This window comes from Lethenteron reissneri, chromosome 52 (genome assembly GCF_015708825.2).
Source record: "Lethenteron reissneri isolate LAM-NWPU_2019-01 chromosome 52, ASM1570882v1, whole genome shotgun sequence".
NCBI lineage: Eukaryota > Metazoa > Chordata > Hyperoartia > Petromyzontiformes > Petromyzontidae > Lethenteron > Lethenteron reissneri.
In genome coordinates this window covers 6,931,455-6,949,342 of record NC_083830.1, presented here as the reverse complement: position 1 = coordinate 6,949,342, position 17,888 = coordinate 6,931,455, and the positions used below count along the sequence as shown (strand labels likewise).

General features: G+C 62.7%; 2 protein-coding genes across 6 annotated transcripts in view; one reads left to right on the top strand and one right to left on the bottom strand.

Annotated features, from left to right (window-relative positions):
* Positions 1 to 17,882, top strand: part of LOC133355789 (protein spire homolog 1-like) — a 44,581-nt gene extending 26,699 nt beyond the window's left edge. For 2 of the 5 annotated variants that reach the window (XM_061573142.1, XM_061573141.1), the window contains exons 10-19: positions 128 to 169; positions 3,050 to 3,135; positions 3,324 to 3,414; positions 3,649 to 3,809; positions 4,983 to 5,183; positions 8,069 to 8,206; positions 10,730 to 10,800; positions 11,704 to 11,731; positions 12,668 to 12,837; positions 15,400 to 17,882. In XM_061573142.1, the coding sequence (XP_061429126.1) occupies positions 128 to 169; positions 3,050 to 3,135; positions 3,324 to 3,414; positions 3,649 to 3,809; positions 4,983 to 5,183; positions 8,069 to 8,206; positions 10,730 to 10,800; positions 11,704 to 11,731; positions 12,668 to 12,837; positions 15,400 to 15,763 (1,352 nt within the window). In that variant the 3' untranslated portion in view covers positions 15,764 to 17,882. The remainder of the gene's footprint in view (positions 1 to 127; positions 170 to 3,049; positions 3,136 to 3,323; positions 3,415 to 3,648; positions 3,810 to 4,982; positions 5,184 to 8,068; positions 8,207 to 10,729; positions 10,801 to 11,703; positions 11,732 to 12,667; positions 12,838 to 15,399) is intronic. The other 3 variants (XM_061573145.1, XM_061573144.1, XM_061573143.1) reach the window with 2 other exon arrangements.
* The window catches only part of LOC133355875 (protein spire homolog 1-like), a 45,684-nt gene continuing 44,975 nt past the window's right edge, over positions 17,180 to 17,888 (bottom strand). Inside the window, 1 exon segment of the mRNA XM_061573288.1 lies at positions 17,180 to 17,197. Coding sequence (XP_061429272.1) covers positions 17,180 to 17,197 — 18 coding nt within the window.

Here is a 17,888-nt window from a genome sequence, read left to right as displayed (position 1 = left end):
TTTGTTGTCATCCTTGGTTCTATTTTTTGTCCCTGCGTGTCCTTGTGTGTGTGCGCGTGTGTGTGTGCGTGTGTGTGCGTGTGCGTACGTACGTGTGTGACCCGGTACCCCCCTGCCCCCTCCCCAGCCCTGAGACCGCTTAGCATGTCACAGAGCTTTGACCTGGCAGGTACAGTACCAGCTGACCCCCCTCCCCCCGCCACGTGACCCCGTCGTCACGGGCCGGCCCGCTTGCTCGCTCCCTCGCTTTGCTCTCTCCCCACATGCACGCCCGCCCGCGAGCTCTCCGCTTGCGCCGACGCAATTGTGATTGTGTGCGCCCTCCGAATACCGGTTCTCTCCTTGAAAGCCACAAATAAATAGATAAATACTACTGTATTTATCTATTTATTTGTCAATCCACTGCTGGATGAAGGTCCCGCCCCCGCCGCCATGACGGACGCCTTGTCGGGTCCTAGGGGGTTGTTCAGGCTTACTTCGCCACGCTGGTCGGCGCGGGGTTGCTGAAGGCGGTGAGGTCGGGTTGCCAGCCGTTGTAACCCAGGTCTGGTACCGGTCTGGCTGAGTTGAGCTTCGATTTAAAGCTTTCGTGACTGCAAGGATTCATCTTCTTGGTTTTTTCGGTAAAGTAACATAGAAGGGAAGTAATAAAATAATAAAAATAAAACATGATAAAATAATTCTCACGACGTTTCGGCCACAACGCAAGCAGCCGTCCTCAGGTGAAGACCAGGTCTGTCGAGGCGACAGCGTCTGAATGACAGACCTGGTCTTCACCTGAGGACGGCTGCTTGCGTTGTGGCCGAAACGTCGTAAGAATTATTTTATTATGAAAGAACCAAGAAGATGAGTTGAGCTTCACTGCCGTGACGGCGCGATGAGGAGGAGGAGGAGGAGGAGGGGAGGCCCAGCGCTGAGTTAGAGGAGGTTCTGAATTCCCGTGGTGAAACAAATCTTCAGGGAAACCAATATTCGCCTGGCTTCCGTGTGTGTCGGCATGGCCGTGTCTTACCTCGCTACTGTCCGTGTCTGTGCCTCGCTACTGTCCGTGTCTGTGCCTCGCTACTGTCCGTGTCTGTGCCTCGCTACTGTCTGTGTCTGTGCCTCGCTACTGTCCGTGTCTGTGCCTCGCTACTTTACGTGTCTGTGCCTCGCTACTGTCCGTGTCTGTGCCTCGCCACTGTCCGTGTCTGTGCCTCGCTACTGTCCGTGTCTGTGCCTCGCTACTGTCCGTGTCTGTGCCTCGTCACTGTCCGTGTCTGTGCCTCGCTACTGTCCGTGTCTGTGCCTCGCTACTGTCCGTGTCTGTGCCTCGCTACTGTCCGTGTCTGTGCCTCGCTACTGTCCGTGTCTGTGCCTCGCCACTTTACGTGTCTGTGCCTCGCCACTGTCCGTGTCTGTGCCTCGCCACTGTACGTGTCTGTGCCTCGCCACTGTACGTGTCTGTGCCTCGTCACTGTCCGTGTCTGTGCCTCGCCACTGTCCGTGTCTGTGCCTCGCCACTGTCCGTGTCTGTGCCTCGCCACTGTACGTGTCTGTGCCTCGCCACTGTACGTGTCTGTGCCTCGCCACTGTACGTGTCTGTGCCTCGCCACTGTACGTGTCTGTGCCTCGCTACTGTACATGTCTGTGCCTCGTCACTGTACGTGTCTGTGCCTCGTCACTGTACGTGTCTGTGCCTCGTCACTGTACGTGTCTTTGCCTCGTCACTGTATGTGTCTGTGCCTCGCTACTGTCCGTGTCTGTGCCTCGCTACTGTCCGTGTCTGTGCCTCGCTACTTTACGTGTCTGTGCCTCGTCACTGTCCGTGTCTGTGCCTCGCCACTGTCCGTGTCTGTGCCTCGCTACTGTCTGTGTCTGTGCCTCGCTACTGTCCGTGTCTGTGCCTCGCTACTGTCCGTGTCTGTGCCTCGCTACTTTACGTGTCTGTGCCTCGTCACTGTCCGTGTCTGTGCCTCGCTACTGTCCGTGTCTGTGCCTCGCCACTGTACGTGTCTGTGCCTCGTCACTGTCCGTGTCTGTGCCTCCCCACTGTCCGTGTCTGTGCCTCACCACTGTCCGTGTCTGTGCCTCGCCACTGTCCGTGTCTGTGCCTCCCCACTGTCCGTGTCTGTGCCTCGCCACTGTCCGTGTCTGTGCCTCGCCACTGTACGTGTCTGTGCCTCGCCACTGTACGTGTCTGTGCCTCGCCACTGTACGTGTCTGTGCCTCGCTACTTTACATGTCTGTGCCTCGTCACTGTACGTGTCTGTGCCTTGTCACTGTACGTGTCTTTGCCTCGTCACTGTATGTGTCTGTGCCTCGCTACTGTCCGTGTCTGTGCCTCGCTACTGTCCGTGTCTGTGCCTCGCCACTGTACGTGTCTGTGCCTCGCTACTGTCCGTGTCTGTGCCTCGTCACTGTCCGTGTCTGTGCCTCGTCACTGTCCGTGTCTGTGCCTCGCTACTGTCCGTGTCTGTGCCTCATCACTGTACGTGTCTGTGCCTCATCACTGTACGTGTCTGTGCCTCGCTACTGTACGTGTCTGTGCCTCGCCACTGTCCGTGTCTGTGCCTCGCTACTGTACGTGTCTGTGCGTGTGGGACAGTTGGCAGGGGAGCCGTCACGGCCGCGGGACGTCCAGGCCAGACCTTGGCGCTACAAGGCCCAGATCTGCCGGCCGAGCCTGCAGTTTCCCTGTGCCGTGACCATCCCGCGCGCTCCCCCCCCCACCACCATCCCACCATCCCACGCCATCCGTCGCTTCTCAGCCGCTGCTTCTGTGCCGTCGTGGTGGTGCCGCTGTGTTGCCGGTGTGGCCGTAGTGGTGGTGCCGCTGCGTTGCCATAGTGATGTTACCATAGTGGTGTTGCCATAGTGATGTTACCGCGGTGGTGTTACCGTATTGGTGTTGCTGTAATAGTGTTGGTGCGTGGTGGGTGTGTTTGTGTGTGGGTGTGTTTGTGTGGGTGTGTTTGTGTGTGTGTGTGTGTTTGTGTGTGTGGGTGCGTGTGTGTGGGTGTGTGGGTGTGGGTGTGCGTGTGTTTGTGTGTGTGCGTGCCGTGGTCAGACATCGACACTCCGGACGGGCGCCGCGTCCGCAAGAAGAAGCTGCTGAAGGCGCCAACGCTGGCGGAGATGGAGGCAGAGTTCGAGGTGCGGTGGTACCGGCAGCACCAGCAACACCACCACCAAAAGCACCACCAGTACCAGCACCAGTACCAGCACCACCACCACCAGCAGCATGAGTTGGTTGCCAGTCTGTGTGCTTTGGTGAGCGCTGGGACTGTGTGCGTGCATGTGCGTGCGTGTGCCTGTGTGTGTTTGCATGTGCGTGCGTGCAGGAGGAGCAGGAGGAGGGCAACCTCGGCGACGCCGGGACACTCGACTACCTGGGCGACATGTCGCCTTTCCTGCGCGACGCAGGGCCCCGGGGTGAGCACCACCGCGGCGCCAGCTCGTGTGTGTGTGTGTGCGTGCGTGAGGCCACAACCATGCCGGTCGTGGTGGGGGGTGTTGGAGGTGGGCTTGGGGGGGAAGGAGGCCCGGGGTCTTGACTGGGGCGGCCGCCAAACCAACACGCGGCCGCGGTATAAACATTGGGATCCCCCCCCCCCACCTCACCCGCTCTCCCCCCCCGTCCCTCCCCCGCACTGCCGGCGCCCGCAGACCGGCGCTCGCTGCACCTGAGCTTCATGCCGGTGTCGTTGACGCCACAGCCGGAGCGCCGCTTGCCAGGCCCGCGGCGCCACTCCATCGAAAAGGAGACGCCGACCACCACGGCGGCGCGAGAGTTCCCACGTCCCGTGCGCCAGGACTCGCGCTCGCTGGTGAGAGACGGCGCCACCGACGCCGGCACCGTCACCAAAGGGCCACCTTCACAACACCACCTCCACCGCCGCTACACGGCCACCGTCACAACTCCACCACCGCCACAACAGCAACACCACCGTCACAACACCAACACCACCGTCACAACACCAACACCACCGTCACAACACCACCACCACCGTCACAACACCAACACCACCGTCACAACACCAATACTACCGTTACAACACCAACACCACCGTCACAGCACCACCTCCGCCGCCACTACACGGCCACCGTCACAACTCCACCATCGCCATCACAACACCAACACCACCGCCACAACACCGCTGCGACGACAATCGGCATCGCCAGTGCAAGTAGAACCACCGCAACGACCAGCATCGCCATCACCACCGCGGCAACCATTGCAAGGGCTACCCCCAACACCACCAACACAACCACCACCGGCATCACCACAAAAACCACTGCCGCCAGTCAGTCGCCGCCCTCACCGGCCCAACCACCAGAGGCGCCACCGGGTGGCGTTGCCGTGTGTGTGCGTCCCTCGTGTCGTATCCCATCATCATCGTGTCCTCCGCCCCGTTGGCCTCCCTCGCGAGTCGCCACCACCAACTCCTCGTCGTCACCCACCACGGTAAAGCCGCCGCCACCACCCACGACCTTCGCCACCACCGCTATCGCCACCGTCACCGCCACCCATGACCACATGACCACATGAACACCACCGCCAATACTCCACGACCGCCCCCCAATCGCCACCGCCGCTATCGCCACCCACGCCCAAGGTTTGTAGCCGAGCGGTGAGGCTGGGAGCCAGACTCGGGTTCCACGCGGTTCACTCCGCGGTGCCACGACCGCCACTTCCGCGCCGCGCGCTTGCGTCCCATTCCATGCTTCATCGCACCCCCCCCCCCGCCCCCCAACCTCCCCCCCCCCCCCCCTCCTACCGAGCCCAACCTCCGGGCTACGCTCACCGCCGGCGGTGAGTGGCGGTGATCGACCCGAGATGGCCGCCGGGGCATATGGCCCCCCCCCCCCCCGCCCGCCGAACTGCACGGACGACGGCGCCACCGCCGCCAGTGTCAACATCCGGCGACCTCTAACCCCGTTGACCGCCGGCCCCCCCCCCTCCTCCCCCCCCCACCCACCCCCTACCGGTGACACCGTAGTCCTCCCCCCCCGTGGCGGCTGTGGGGGGCCCGCTGCTGGCCAGCGGCCTGTGGAGGGCTCCCCCCCCCGTGGCGGCGATGGGGGGGGCCCTGGGACTCTCCTCGTGGCCCCTGGAGGTCTCGCTGCTGTGTGCGGCCGGGTTGCTCTGCAAGGCCCTGCACTTGGTTTGTTCGGACGCCCCCCAGTGGGCTCCCCTGCAGGTGTGCCCCCCCCCCCACCACCCTTCCTGAACCCCACCAGCCCCCCCCCACCCGAATCCCTCCCTCCCCCCCCCCCACTCTCCCCACTGTTCCCCCGTGGGGATCGGCATTCAGGACGAACCGGAGGGTTGAGAGAAGGGTAGGGCGGCGATGTGTTTTCGAGGTCGCCGTAGTGGCCCCATGTGAAAATGGCACTGTGCGGACACGCGCGTAGGATGGACAACGAACGGGAAAATTTCTAAAGTGTTGTTGTTGTTTGGGGAAAAATGGATAGAACCGGAAAGAGAGAGAGGTGGGGGTGGGTGGGAGACCTCGCGGACATCGTCTTGACGACGACGTAAGAGACTGGTGCCAGACAGATGGGGCCACTGCTTGTGCCTAGTGACGCAAGACGACGGGGAAGTGCAAACAAATTGACGACACGTGCAGCAGCGGGCACCTACGGGTGGCGGGGGGGGGGCTATCTGCCCGTGGATCGCGACGATGGCGACAATGAGCGGGGGCCCCCTAGCGAGCCCGAACTTCACCGAGCCCAAACTTCACAAGGATTATGGCAAATGGAAAATGTTTGTAGCGTTATGTAATTAATTTCCTTTTGTAGCATACAGTCGTGTATGCTAGAGAACTGAGAAAACAAACCGGGTAGAGGCGGCACAACTTTGGCACAACGAACCGGGTAGAGGCGGCACAACTTTGGCACAACGAACTGGGTACGGGAGGCACAACTTGGGCACAACAAACCGGGTAGAGGCGGCACAACTATTTCCGGCTATGTGATTTTATTGTTGATTCTGGTCGTAAAATTGTTCAGTTTCTGACGTACGGAAAATTCGGGTTACGGCTCGTTCTGCGGAACCTAACCCTTTCCGTAACCCGGGGACCGCCTGTATGTTTAAAATTGGGTGAACCCGCAAGCTACTCGCAATCAGAATATTTCAACCTGGAGGAATCCGACAAGCTCCAAAGCTCTTTGTATCACAGATGTTCCAGTAGCTGCGGGTCCGAAAGTTACGACGACAAGCAATGCGGCGAAAAGACGATAGGAGTGCAAAGTATAGGATTAGTAAACTTATTAAGTGAAATCGGTAACAATTAACCTATTTTTATTTGACCAGGCGAAGCCCGCTGAGCTACTAACGTCTTTTTCCGAAGTGACCTGTCTATCGCAAATGATAGCTCGAATGGGTAACGCCACAGATCGACTTGTCTGTGAAACACAGCGGCGGTTGCCTTCACGTTAGCCCTGCGCTGTGCCCGTAGCCTGGGCTCCGAGGGTGCCGGTACGTCCTGCGAGCCGCCCCCGCGACCCCCGACCCCCCCCGCCCCCACATGCCCCCCCCGATCCCTCTCCCTCCTTGCCACCCAGCGCCCCAATCAACCGAGGGTGGACAACGCTTGCTCTCGCCCTCTCGTCCCTCGTCCTCTCGCCCCACCACCCCCGCTTGGCTCGCCCGCTTCACTCTCGCCCGCCCCCTTAACCCCCGGCTGATTTTGCGACGCGCGGCCGCGCGCGTGTGATCTCCCTCTAACCCGTCGCTGCTCGGTGTTGTGTCGTTCTTTTTCGCTTTGTCCTTTTCCCCGTTTCGCATTTTGTGTTTTTGTGTTCTGGCGATCTTTTTTCTTCTACGACACCACCCCCTCCCCCCTTTCCCTGCTGCCTTTTCTCTGCGCACGCTTCTAATCAATGCAGGAAGTCGGACCGCGACCGCCGGTCCTGCACCGTGCCGACGGAATGTTGATCATGGTAAGGGGTGCGAGCGTCTTGGGATCCGATCAACGTCCCCCCCCCTCCACCTCCCCCCGCCAATGTCTCTGTGTCCACCCGTCCGTCCATCTGTGCGTCCTTCCATCTGTCTGTCCGCGCAACAACAAACAAATCCCACGATCACGCAATCGCTTAAGCCGAGCGATCAATCGGTCACGCGATTCGCTCGTCGCGCCAGCTGTGCCCTGCACACCGCTGCACTGATTGCGCCGGTGATGGTGGCAGCTCCGCTAAGTAGCCACGGCAGCGGCGGTGGCGGTGTTGGTGGTGATGATGATGGTGGTGGTGATGGTGGTGATTGCACATTGTCCAATGCGATTGAGCCGGTCCTCACGACGTTAATGCAGCAGTAATATTCACTTATTTCGCTCGGGGAAAACCACACGAACCTGAGTCCGAAGAGGCATGTTTTAGGAGGGTCCTGCCCGCTACGTCGTTTGGCCAACACCTCTGCCTGGCCCCGTTGCTAGATTCCCTTTGCCAGACACTCTTCATCAGAAAAACGGGGATCGTAAGTTCAAACCTCGTAGCTCCCGTAAGAGACATTGCCGGACGATGACATCATCACGCCCGCTCGCTGCACCAGCCAATCGGCTGCCAGCAACAAGCATCCCACGTGGCCGGCGTGACGCACTCGGGGTCGCCGCACGTGAAGCGACCGTTACGACGTCGCCACGATGACGTCGTCGCGCTTCGTACTCTGGCTGCTAACGAGCGGGGTTAGGGTTCCATCACCGAGCATCGTCGATGGCTCGCTGCCCCTCCCCCCGCACCCCTCCTGGGTAGCGACCGGCTCAACCCCGATTGGACAACGCACCGCCGCCACCACCGCCGCTTGCCATCCCCCGACCTCCGACTGCTTACGGCGCGCCTGGTTCAGGGCTAGTGGTGACGCACGCGTGTGTGTGTGTGTGCGTGTGTGTGTGTGTACGTGTGTGTGTGTGTGCATCTGTGTGCGTGCGTATTTGCGTCTGTGCGTGTATGTCTGCCTGTGTGCACGCATCTGCGTGCGCGTTTGCTTGTACGCGTGCCTGTGCGCGCGTGCGTCTGTCCGCGCGTACGTCTGTCCGCGCGCGCGCGTGCGTGCGTGCGCGCGTGCGTCCGTGCGTGCGTGCGTCAGGACGAGTTCAGCTTCCCGGTGGAGAGCCTCGCGCTCACGGTGGAGGAGGTGATGCACATCCGCCAGGTGCTGGTCAAGGCCGAGCTGGAGAAGTTCCAGCAGTACAAGGAGATCTACACGGCGCTCAAGAAGGGCAAGGTGCTCGCCCATCGCGCCGACACTGCCCTCTCGTGTGGGGGTAGCTGGGGGAGGTTGTGGCAGGCTGGGGGGCAGGCTGGGGGGCAGCTGGGGGGTAGCTGGGGGAGGTTGGGGCAGGCTGGGGGGTAGCTGGGGGTAGCTGGGGGAGGTTGGGGCAGGCTGGGGGGTAGCTGGGGGTAGCTGGGGGAGGTTGTGGCAGGCTGGGGGGCAGGCTGGGGGGCAGCTGGGGGGTAGCTGGGGGAGGTTGGGGCAGGCTGGGGGGCAGCTGGGGGTAGCTGGGGGAGGTTGGGGCAGGCTGGGGGTAGCTGGGGGAGGTTGTGGCAGGCTGGGGGGCAGCTGGGGGTAGCTGGGGGAGGTTGGCGCAGGCTGGGGGGCAGCTGGGGGTAGCTGGGGGAGGTTGTGGCAGGCTGGGGGGGTAGCTGGGGATAGCTGGGGGAGGTTGTGGCAGGCTGGGGGGCAGCCAGGGGTAGCTGGGGGAGGTTGTGGCAGGCTGGGCGGCAGCCGGGGGGTAGCTGGGGGAGGTTGGGGCAGGCTGGGGGCAGCTGGGGGGTAGCTGGGGGTAGCTGGGGGAGGTTGGGGCAGCCGGGGGGCAGCTGGGGGTAGCTGGGGGAGGTTGTGGCAGGCTGGGCGGCAGCCGGGGGGCAGCTGGGGGTAGCTGGGGGAGGTTGGGGCAGTCGGGGGGGCAGCTGGGGGGTAGCTGGGGGAGGTTGGGGCAGTCGGGGGGGGCAGCTGGGGGGTAGCTGGGGGAGGTTGGGGCAGTCGGGGGGGCAGGCTGGGGGTAGCTGGGGGAGGTTGTGGCAGGCTGGGGGGCAGGCTGGGGGGCAGCTGGGGGGTAGCTGGGGGAGGTTGGGGCAGGCTGGGGGGTAGCTGGGGGTAGCTGGGGAAGGTTGGGGCAGTCGAGGGGGCAGGCTGGGGGTAGCTGGGGAAGGTTGGGGCAGTCGGGGGGGCAGCTGGGGGGTAGCTGGGGGTAGCTGGGGAAGGTTGGGGCAGTCGAGGGGGCAGGCTGGGGGTAGCTGGGGAAGGTTGGGGCAGTCGGGGGGGCAGCTGGGGGGTAGCTGGGGGAGGTTGGGGCAGGCTGGGGGGCAGCTGGGGGTAGCTGGGGGAGGTTGGGGCAGGCTGGGGGGTAGCTGGGGGTAGCTGGGGGAGGTTGTGGCAGGCTGGGGGGCAGCTGGGGGTAGCTGGGGGAGGTTGTGGCAGGCTGGTGGGGTAGCTGGGGGTAGCTGGGGGAGGTTGTGGCAGGCTGGGGGGCAGCCGGGGGGCAGCTGGGGGTAGCTGGGGGAGGTTGGGGCAGGCTGGGGGGCAGCTGGGGGGTAGCTGGGGGTAGCTGGGGGAGGTTGGGGCAGCCGGGGGGCAGCTGGGGGTAGCTGGGGGAGGTTGTGGCAGGCTGGGCGGCAGCCGGAGGGTAGCTGGGGGAGGTTGGGGCAGTCGGGGGGGCAGGCTGGGGGTAGCTGGGGGTAGCTGGGGAAGGTTGGGGCAGTCGAGGGGGCAGGCTGGGGGTAGCTGGGGAAGGTTGGGGCAGTCGGGGGGGCAGCTGGGGGGTAGCTCGGGGAGGTTGTGGCAGGCTGGGGGGCAGCTGGGGGTAGCTGAGGGAGGTTGTGGCAGGCTGGAGGGCAGCTGGGGGTAGCTGGGGGAGGTTGTGGCAGGCTGGGGGGCAGCTGGGGGTAGCTGGGGGAGGTTGGGGCAGGCTGGAGGGCAGCTGGGGGTAGCTGGGGGAGGTTGGGGCAGGCTGGGGGGCAGCTGGGGGTAGCTGGGGGAGGTTGGGGCAGTCTGGAGGGCAGCTGGGGGTAGCTGGGGGAGGTTGGGGCAGGCTGGGGGGCAGCTGGGGGTAGCTGGGGGAGGTTGGGGCAGGCTGGGGGGTAGCTGGGGGTAGCTGGGGGAGGTTGGGGCAGGCTGGGGGGTAGCTGGGGGTAGCTGGGGGAGGTTGGGGCAGGCTGGGGGGTAGCTGGGGGTAGCTGGGGGAGGTTGGGGCAGGCTGGGGGTAGCTGGGGGAGGTTGGGGCAGGCTGGGGGGCAGCTGGGGGTAGCTGGGGGAGGTTGGGGCAGGCTGGGGGGTAGCTGGGGGTAGCTGGGGGAGGTTGGGGCAGGCTGGGGGGTAGCTGGGGGTAGCTGGGGGAGGTTGGGGCAGGCTGGGGGGCAGCTGGGGGTAGCTGGGGGAGGTTGTGGCAGGCTGGGGGTAGCTGGGGGAGGTTGTGGCAGGCTGGGGGTAGCTGGGGGTAGCTGGGGGTAGCTGGGGGTAGCTGGGGGGGGTTGGGGCAGGCTGGGGGGTAGCTGGGGGTAGCTGGGGGAGGTTGTGGCAGGCTGGGGGTAGCTGGGGGAGGTTGTTGCAGGCTGGGGGGTAGCTGGGGGGTAGCTGGGGGAGGTTGTGGCAGGCTGGGGGGCAGCTGGGGGGTAGCTGGGGGAGGTTGTGGCAGGCTGGGGGTAGCTGGGGGTAGCTGGTGGAGGTTGTGGCAGGCTGGGAATGGCTGTGCGGCGTGACGAGAGTGAGTGGGGAGTGTGCCGAGCGTGAGCGTCGTGTCGCCCACAGATGTGCTTCTGCTGCCGCTCGAAGCGATTCTCGCTCTTCACCTGGGCCTACACCTGCCACTTCTGCAAGAGGTGAGGGGGGGGGGGTCCTCCGTGGGGGGCGGGGCACTGGGAGGGACGGGCGGGAGGGGGGGGCCGGGGGTGGTGGTGGAGGCGGTGATCCATGACCTCTGCTCTGCGGCCCCCGGCTTCTTGACCGGAGTTAGATGTTTGAGATGCGCCGTGGTGGTTGTCCTTGTGGTGGTTGCGGTGGTGGTGGTGGTTGGTGTGATGGTGGGGACAGCCGTGCTGGGTGGGACGCGTGTGCAGGATTCGGGGGGGCTGAGGGCCGATAGCCAAGACGCCGGCATTGGGAGCGCTCACTACGAGTCTGGTGCTCACGGGGAAGAGGAAACCTCAAAGTGGACACTGGGAGACTGTCAGGGCAAATCTGTGGGTCTCCGTGTGAGTCTGTGGCTCTCCGAGTGAGTCTGTGGCTCTCTGTGCGAGTCTGTGGCTCTCTGTGCGAGTCTGTGGCTCTCTGAGTGAGTCTGTGGCTCTCTGAGTGAGTCTGTGGCTCTCTGAGCGAGTCTGTGGCTCTCTGAGTGAGTCTGTGGCTCTCTGAGTGAGTCTGTGGCTCTCTGAGTGAGTTTGTGGCTCTCTGTGCGAGTCTGTGGCTCTCCGAGTGAGTCTGAGTGAGTCTGTGGCTCTCCGAGTGAGTCTGAGTGAGTCTGTGGTTCTCTGAGTGAGTCTGTGGCTCTCCGAGTGAGTCTAAGACCACGCTCCGGGCGACTGCCGGGGTCAGGCCATGGAGGGTCGCAGCTTCTACTGCGCAGCCGCCGCGGGATCTGGCGGGGGCCAGGGGGAGCGGTGGCCGCGACCACGAGGTGCGGTGGTGGCGGCGGCGGTAGTGGTCGTGGTGATGTCATCGGTGGCTCTGTCCATCGATGATGATGATGATGTCTCGTTGTTGCCCGTTTTGTCTCCTGTGCTCAGGCCTGTCTGCTCGCAGTGCTGCAAAAAGGTAACAGCTTCGGACCACAACCACTCTAACCACAACTGCAACCACGTCACAACCACGTCACAACCACAACTGCAACCACGTCACAACCACAACTGTCGCACGAGCACGACCGATGCCTCAATACGATTGCACAGCCATTATAACCTGCGGCTGCACCTCCGATTGGCACGGTTGGCTACGTACGGTGCGCAAGAAGTCCTGCGTGCATTGTGTGCGTTATCGCCACAACCACGTAGCCGCAATGCAATCGCAGTCGTGCGGTGGAGGCTGGCGTCTGTGTAAGTGTATCATCAGTGGGCCTTAGCTGGTAAAATACAACTAGCAGTAGTAGGTGTTCAATTACTGTTATTATTATTATTTAATTTGTGTGTATGAGTACGTACGTGGAACTTCCTTTGCACCATACGTAGCCAACTGCACTAATTATCGGAAGTGCGGGGGAAGGACAAACGCATCCCCGCCCCCCCCCTGTTGTCGTCGCTGTTGTCGTTATTGGCATTGTTGTTGTTGTCGTCTTTGGTGTTGTTGTTGTCGTTGTCGTCATTGTTGTTGTTGTTGTCGTCGTCATTGGCGTTGTTGTTGTTGTCGTCTTTGGCGTTGTTGTTGTTGTCGTCGTCTTTGGAGGTGTTGTTGTTGTCGTTGTCGTCTTTGCATTGTTGTTGTTGTCGTCGTCTTTGGCGTTGTTGTCGTTGTTTTGGTTGTTGTCGTCGTTGTCGTCTTTGCATTGTTGTTGTTGTTGTCGTCGTCTTTGCATTGTTGTTGTTGTCGTCGTCTTTGGCGTTGTTGTTGTTGTCGTTGTTGTCGTCGTCGTCATCGTGGTTTTTGTTGTTGTCGTGGTTGTTGTCGTCATCGTTGTCGTCATCGTCACCGTTGTCGTCGTCGTTGATGTTGTTTATCATGATCGTCGTCGTTGTTGTTGTTGTTGTGGCCGTCCAGATGCGTTTTCCCACCAAGCACATCGGCCACATCCCCATCTACTCGCTGGGCGCCGCCGGCCTCTCCGGCGCCAGCAGCCCCACGGCGCCCCCCCCTGCAGCCTCCTCCTCCTCCCGCAGCACCCCCGCACCTCGCCGCACCGTGTCCATGCGCGAGAGGGCGACACCCAGGTGAGGCGACGGGGTTGGGGGTGGGACGGGGGGGTTGGGGGCGGAGCGCAGAGGTCGCAAACGGGTTTTGATTCCTTACCCGTACCCGGCCGCACCAGGGTCGCAAACGGGTACCCGTACCCTACCCGATACCCGGCTACCCGTACCCGGCCGGGTATCGGGTAGGGTAGGGTACGGGTACACGATTGCGACCTCTGGGATGAAGCCATGTTGCAGGCGCGGGTGGGTTGATTCTAGGAACTTGAATTGTGAGAAGAGACAAGACGTTGGGGAATGAGTGACAAACGGTTACTCACCAGTGACTCACGGCCTACCCGTACCCGTACCCGGCCGCACCAGGGTCGCAAACGGGTACCCGTACCAGGCCGGGTACCGGTAGCCGGGTATCGGGTAGGGTACGGGTATCGGGTATCCGGTTGTGACCTCTGGCGGGGCGGGGGGGTTGGGGGTGGGGGGGGCAGTGAGGGGTTGGGGGGGGAGTCCTCAGGTGAGGTATCCTCAGGTGAGCAGCCTGCAGAAGAGGCCTCGCCAGGTGAGGTTCGTCCGATGCGAATGACAAGGACCAGCGGTGCCCTCGTGGTGGCACCACTACACCACTAGGTGACACCGCTACCCCACCAGGTGACACCGCTACCCCACTAGGTGACACCTCTACCCCACCAGGTGACACCGCTACCCCACTAGGTGACACCACTACCCCACTAGGTGACACCGCTACCCCACTAGGTGACACCGCTACCCCACTAGGTGACACCGCTACCCCACTAGGTGACACCGCTACCCCACTAGGTGACACCGCTACCCCACTAGGTGACACCACTACCCCACTAGGTGACACCGCTACCCCACTAGGTGACACCGCTACCCCACTAGGTGACACCGCTACCCCACTAGGTGACACCTCTACCCCACCAGGTGACACCGCTACCCCACTAGGTGACACCACTACCCCACTAGGTGACACCGCTACCCCACTAGGTGACACCGCTACCCCACCAGGTGACACCGCTACCCCACTAGGTGACACCGCTACCCCACCAGGTGACACCGCTACCCCACCAGGTGACACCGCTACCCCACTAGGTGGCGCTGCTACCCCACCAGGTGACACCGCTACCCCACCAGGTGACACCGCTACCCCACCAGGTGACACCGCTACCCCACCAGGTGACACCGCTACCCCACCAGGTGACACCGCTACCCCACCAGGTGACACCGTTACCCCACCAGGTGACACCGCTACCCCACTAGGTGACACCGCTACCCCACCAGGTGACACCGCTACCCCACCAGGTGACGCCGCTACCCCACCAGGTGGCGCCGCTACCCCACCAGGTGACACCGTTACCCCACCAGGTGACACCGCTACCCCACTAGGTGACACCGCTACCCCACCAGGTGACACCGCTACCCCACCAGGTGACACCGCTACCCCACTAGGTGACACCGCTACCCCACCAGGTGACACCACTACCCCACCAGGTGACACCACTACCCCACTAGGTGACACCACTACCCCACTAGGTGACACCACTACCCCACTAGGTGACACCACTACCCCACCAGGTGACACCGCTACCCCACTAGGTGACACCGCTACCCCACTAGGTGACACCGCTACCCCACCAGATGACACCACTACCCCACCAGGTGACACCGCTACCCCACCAGGTGACACCACTACCCCACCAGGTGACACCACTACCCCACCAGGTGACACCGCTACCCCACTAGGTGACACCACTACCCCACCAGGTTACACCGCTACCCCACCAGGTGACACCGCTACCCCACCAGGTGACACCGCTACCCCACTAGGTGACACCGCTACCCCACTAGGTGACACCGCTACCCCACTAGGTGACACCGCTACCCCACCAGGTGACACCGCTACCCCACCAGGTGACACCGCTACCCCACTAGGTGACACCGCTACCCCACCAGGTGACACCGCTACCCCACTAGGTGACACCGCTACCCCACCAGGTGACACCGCTACCCCACCAGGTGACACCGCTACCCCACCAGGTGACACCGCTACCCCACCAGGTGACACCGCTACCCCACCAGGTGACACCGCTACCCCACCAGGTGACACCGCTACCCCACCAGGTGACACCGCTACCCCACCAGGTGACACCGCTACCCCCCAGGTGACACCGCTACCCCTCCAGGTGACACGCTACCCCACCAGGTGACACCGCTACCCCACCAGGTGACACCGCTACCCCACCAGGTGGACACCGCTACCCCACCAGGTGACACCGCTACCCCACCAGGTGACACCGCTACCCCACCAGGTGACACCGCTACCCCACCAGGTGACACCGCTACCCCACCAGGTGACACCGCTACCCCACCAGGTGGCGCCGCTACCCCACCAGGTGGCGCTGCTACACCACCAGCTGTAGCGTGGGGACCTTGTTTAAAGTGTGGCGTGTGGGGGTCGGGGTGTGCTTGAGACTCGGTGAGACTTTCCCAGGTATACCAGAGGAACTAATAACAAAATCACAATGATGATCACAACAACAACCGTTTCTCTCCTTCTCCGTCCGTGGGCAGCCCCGCACTCGGTGGCAGCGGTGGCGGCGGGTGGCGGCGGCGGCGGCGGCGGGGGCGGCTGGGAGCCGGCGCTGCCGACGCGCAGCACAGCCGACTGGGCTGCGTGGACGTCTGCGTCGACTGCCGCCGCTTCGTCGCCGACATCATCCGCTCGAGCCGCAACCCCTTCCACGGCGACCGGCGGGCGCCCTGGCTGCGCCGCTACAAGACTCGCTCGCTGGAGCCCAGCGCCGACGCCCGGAAGTTGGCGGGCGGCGCTGGCGGCGGGGACGGGCTGGCGGCCGCCACGTCCGCGGCACCCCCCGGCGTGAACCGCGGGTTCCACCTGGCCGTGCCGCGCGAGACGCCCATCAAGGAGGTGTAGGCGGCGCCGGGGGTTTGGTGTCGGCAAAGCGGAGAAATCAAAGACGACGACGGTGACGAGTTCCGCCGAGATTGATGGACGCGGGACAACGCGGCCACTGCGGCCGTCGCCGGTCGAAGGATCAAAATGGACAAGCGGAGAAGCGAGCGGCGGTGGTGGTGGCGGCGGCGGTGGTGGCGGCGGTGGTGGCCGTGTCTGGTGGGCCACGGGGCCGTGGGAGGATGGGGTGGGGGGCGGTAGTGCCACCTCCGCCGCCGTGGACGGAACTCGTGGGGACCGGCACGGACGGCCGCCACCGTGGCGCCCGCGGAGTGAGCGGCGCTGCCCGCCAGCGAGTGCGCACAAACTGCAAAGTGTGACATGCGCGTGCGTGTGTTTGTCTGCATGTATGTGCATGCGTGTGTGCGTGTGCGCGAGTTCCCTTGCGCTGGCCGCTCCATCAGCATGGCACTGCCCCTATACTTGGTGCGCGCACGCACACGGACAAACACACACACACGCACACAAGAACATACGGAAACTCACACGTGCACACACACACACGTAGAAACTCGTACGCACAGATACACGCGCGTCCGCCGACACGCACAAACACACACACAGGGACAAGGACAAAGATTCCCCGTATAGCCTGAACAGACTTTTGGGGGAAGTGCTGATAACGAGCACCTCTATGAAGGCCAGCACGGCACACACACACACACGTACCCACACACACACACACACGTACCCACACACACACACACGTACCCACACACACACACACGTACCCACACACACACACGTACCCACACACACACGTACCCACACACACACACGTACCCACACACACACGTACCCACACACACACACGTACCCACACACACACGTACCCACACACACACACGTACCCACACACACACACGTACCCACACACACACGTACCCACACACACACGTACCCACACACCGAGACACTCAATAACACACACACACGTACCCACACACATGTACCCACACACACACTTACCCACACACACCGAGACACTCAATAACACACACACGTACCCACACACACACGTACCCACACACACCGAGACACTCAATAACACACACACGTACCCACACACACACACACACGTACCCACACACCGAGACACCCACACACACAGATGCGCGAGTGAGCGCTGTGTGTAAATCTGCACCGGACCGACATGAGGATGTTTAGGGGGTGCGGGTTTAGACCCGGCCCCCCCGCCCCCCCACCCCCCCGCCCCCCTGCCCCCCTGCCCCCCTCATATTTATTTGTTGCGTGACGAGGCCGAGAGTGACCAGGCTGAGAGCGAGCGTCGGTGATCTCGAGGTCAAGGAGCCCGACTCCGGGGTCAGGGTCGTGGAGCCCTGCTTGTGCGACGAGGTCGCTACCCCTCTGATGAGGTCAGGATGGTTGCCGTGTCTGAGGTCAGGGTTGTGACCCCAGTTTGATTAGGTCAGGGGTTGTGGCCCCCTTTGTTTGTGTCGTGAGGTCAGAGGTCGTGACCCAGTCTCAACGATGAGGTCAGGGTGTGTGTGTGTGTAATTGTGTGTCAGTGTGTGTGTGTGACTGTGCGTGTTATTGTGTGTGTGTCGCGGGGAGCGGTAGTGTAGCGGTTAGCGCGCTGCGCTACGAACCCGGCGACCCGGGTTCGATTCCCGCTCACCGCCAACACCGGTGACGATTATCTGAACCGGTCCTGGGCCTCCCCTAGGTCGACTCAGCCTCAAATGAGTACCTGGTGCGGTGTGTAAACATCGCCACTGGGGAGACAAAGGCGGTCGGGCGTGGTGCAGGCCACCCCACCCCCTCGTGTACCGTTCCGGCCTTAATAAGTGCTCGCTAACAGCACTTGCCCCTACAGTCTGTTAAGGCTATACGGGGGGGAGCTTTGTATTTTTGTGTGTGTCGCGGTGAGTGTAGCTGTGTATGTGTGTGTGTCAGGGTGTGTGTGTCAGGGTGTGTGTGTCAGGGTGTGTGTCACCACAGCTGGTGTGTGCATGATGTGAGTCTTCCGTAGAGATGGTGAGAATGGTGAGCGTTTGTATTTCTGGCCGCGTGAGAGATTGCGTTTGTGTGCGAGGGATTTGTGGGTCAGTGCGCAAGTGTTGGG